A 3,457-nucleotide genomic window follows, 5' to 3' on the forward strand; every position below is an offset into this window, starting at 1 on the left:
AGGCGAACCCTGTGCCGCATTTTGCCTTCGTCTCCATTTCTGTTAGGTTGCGCGGAGCTTACAGGTGTATGTCGCCTTGGAAACGGTGGTGCGGGGTGGGAATGGGAGGAGAGCTGATCCAGGAAGGATCGAGGCTTTATTGCCGAACGAAGTCCACCACCATACTCGGATGAAAGTTCGAATGGTTTAGTTCGCTCTGGTTCCGGGAAGCAGCGCACAGGCCAGCACCTTTAAGGACAAACAACACTGTAGCTGTCCCGTTCTCCGTATTACCGGGGCTCGCAGCACTGTCTCGGGCTAACCGCCTGCAGGCGGTCGCGCGCGTCTCCCCCTTTAAGAACCTTCTCCGCGGGACTAACGTTCGAATAGCCCTGGCGCCCCTCCTCGGTCTCTGATTGGCCGCTCGAGGCGCACGAGGGCGCGCCGATGGCCCCGGAACGGTTGGCGGCCTCTCGCGATTGGCTGTCGAGAGGGCTTTATAAGGCGCCGGGCGGCCAGCTTTCCTTCAGTTAGCGACCGGACGCGAAACTGGCTGTGTTGCTGTAGTGGGGAGGGCGTGGAGGCTGGTGAGCGCGTCGTCAGAGCCGTTTCTCTTCGGGAGTCTTCACAGACCGAGGGTCCACCCCCCGTGGCGGACTTGTTGGCACTTCTTGTTCCCGTCTCAGCTTCGGAACGTGGGCTGGGGCTCACCCCTCACCTCCGCGCCAGCCCTGGGAAGGAGGAGGTAGGATGGAGTTCAAACTGGAGGCTCACCGCATCGTCAGCATCTCCCTGGGCAAGATCTACAACTCGCGGGTCCAGCGCGGCGGCATCAAGCTGCACAAGAACCTCCTGGTCTCGCTGGTGCTCCGCAGCGCCCGCCAGGTCTACCTGAGCGACCCGTGCCCCGGCCTCTACCTGGCCGGTCACCCGGGGGCCCCAGCGCCGCCGCAGCAGCCCGAGGAGTCGGCGGCCGGGCCACCCGCGGGCTGGGGGGAGCCACCTCCGCCGGCCGGCCGTGCCGCCTGGCCGGAGCCCGAGCCTCAGCCAGAGCGCCCTGCCGTCCCAGAAGTGCTAAGGGCGGGTGACTCGGAGCCCGCGGCCACGGTGACGGCCGCCGGGGACACTCTTCAGGGCGGAGAGGCGGAGGCGCCGGAAGCTGCCTGGCGCCGCGTGGAGGGACCGCGAGAGACGGCGGTCGGAGGAGCCGGGGGTCCCGCCGAAGTCTCGGGGGTCTTCCCCGAAGGGCCCGAGGCAGCGCGCGGCCCCTGCGGCTGCCCCCCGGGGGACGAGGACAAGCTGAGCGCGGCCCCTCGCGTGGACGGCTGCCGCGCGTCTCGCCCCGCTGCAGCTGAGCCCCCCGCGTCGCCCCCCGTCTGCGCCAGAAAGCGCGGCGCTGGGTGGGTGGGCGGCGGCCCCGCGGACTGCCCAGCGCCCGGCTCGACCCCGCTCAAGAAACCCCGCCGGAACTCAGAGGAGCAGCCGGGCGGGGCGGCGGCGGCCGCGGAGGAGGAGGAGGAGGAGGAGGAGATGGAGACCGGTAACGTGGCTAACCTCATTAGCATCTTCGGTTCCAGCTTCTCGGGACTCTTACGGAAAAGCCCCGGGGGCGGCCGGGAGGAAGCGGAGGGAGAGGAGAGCGGTCCGGAAGCCGCTGAGCCCGGGCAGATCTGCTGCGATAAGCCGGTGCTGAGAGACATTAACCCTTGGAGCACTGCCATCGTGGCCTTCTGAGCCCCCGCGGTCCCAGTGCGGAGAGGAAGTTGAGCAGCGGGCGTCTCGACGTGAGGGCTGGGCCTCTCCCGGCGGCGAGGACGCCCCCGAGGCCGTCGGCGCCGAGCGCGAGGGGGTGCCGCCGGGCGGCACAGACTGCCCTTGGGCTTGGCGGCCGGCTGGGCCGAGCCTCTCGGTTCTCCTTTGGAGACTTCGGAGTGGGAGACTTATTGGAAGAGGACGGCGATCGTGGACTTTTGTGTCTGTGTCTGTGTATGTCAGTTTGTCTCATTGAATTAAGGCTATTTTGTCCCTCTGGAGAGCGTCCCTTCCCCGCGGTTTAGAAGATTGGGGCAGACAGGGACTTTCCTCTGCCGGCAGCGCCGAGAAGGAAGCGGCGAAAAAGGCCGGGGCCGGGGAGTTCCCCGTTCGCTCTCGGGGGAGGAAGGGACTTTACACACACCTCTTACATGAAAGCTAGAACCGCACCGAGGCCAGGAGCGGCGTTTCCTCCCAGGATTTCCTCGGACTAGAGGGATTTAGTCTGGAGTAGAGACTTGTATTATTTCTCTCCTTCCCCACTTTTCTCTGTCACTGAAGAAACGTTTATACCCTGTGATTACTCGGGGAAAGGGAGTGTTAGCGGCCCTTGTCTTCCTCACGGAGGGGAAAAAAGAGCTTGATGAACTTCACAGAAGAGTTCAAGCTTGGAAATACGGAGTTTATAGAGAAAAGATTTATTTTTTAAAAGCTCTAGATCAGAACTACTACACAGTGCTTTTAAAAAGTGTTTAAGGAAACAAAGTTTACAGACAGAAGCCCTAAGTGGAAAGGCCCTATGGTTTTGTAGATAGTAACTCCAGTCTTTGTTGTATAAAGGTTGGGGGAACTGACAAGGTTTTTGTACAGTATTTTCTCTTTCGTTGTATTGATTTTTGTATAAAAATGTAACTTTACGTGTCTAACACGTATTAAATATTTTGAAGCAACTTGACTGCCTCCTTGTGTGTAAATCGCCTGTCCAGGTTACAAGGGAAGTGGGAGGAGAGCAACTATGGTCCGCCTGGAAAATTGAAGACGTGGTTCTTACTATCAGTTGTGCAGACTGGGGACATTGTTTGCTGGCTTCATTTATTATGGAGAGAGGCACATTTAAGCTTTCTCCCTCACATCAGAAGACTGCTGTTAGGTACTAATATCAGTGGTCTGCCAGTTTATTGAAACCTGCCACTAAAACTCCCTTGTCTAAAGTCAATTTAGGCAATTTGATTTTTAGCCCAATCTGATAATGTCTAATATTAAATAAACTGTTTAAGTGCCAACTTCTGAGGCCCTTTCCATCCACAAAAGTGTCTTCCACTAACACTTTTAGTTTCCTGTTATTAATAAAACCTGAGGGAAACTGCCAAGACTGACATGGCCAGCTGGTCAGGTCTGCCTCTGCATTCCAGTGGATGTCAGGATGGAAATGTCAGTGCTTTAAAATTTTTTTAAAAAATTATGTCTGTAGAAAGTAAATGCATCAGTGAAAGGAATTGGCTTGTGTCAAACTAGATAAGGTTGGAGGCCTAGGAGGGCTAGACGAATTAGCAAAGCCTGATTTGTTGGGTGACATCAGTGTTTTGGCTGTGGGTCATGGTAAATAAATACTTTGACAGCCGAGACACCTATTGATACATTTTTGGGGGGTCTAAGGCAGAATGTTCAGTATTTGAAGGGTAGTCAGTAATTTCTCAGAAGCAAATCAGAGAATAGTGTCTTAAAA

The 3,457-nt window shown here is 57.3% G+C and overlaps 1 protein-coding gene across 1 annotated transcript; it reads left to right on the top strand.

The window, feature by feature from the left end:
* IER5 (immediate early response 5) lies at positions 484 to 2,681 on the top strand. The gene has a single exon (XM_018060679.1). It carries the CDS (start codon positions 730 to 732, stop codon positions 1,711 to 1,713), a length of 984 nt encoding a protein of 327 aa, XP_017916168.1. The 5' UTR covers positions 484 to 729; the 3' UTR covers positions 1,714 to 2,681.

This window comes from Capra hircus, chromosome 16 (genome assembly GCF_001704415.2).
Source record: "Capra hircus breed San Clemente chromosome 16, ASM170441v1, whole genome shotgun sequence".
NCBI lineage: Eukaryota > Metazoa > Chordata > Mammalia > Artiodactyla > Bovidae > Capra > Capra hircus.

Excerpts from the sequence above, each read along its gene's own strand:
- IER5 (XM_018060679.1), top strand. The coding sequence starts at position 730 with ATGGAGTTCAAACTGGAGGCTCACCGCATCGTCAGCATCTCCCTGGGC.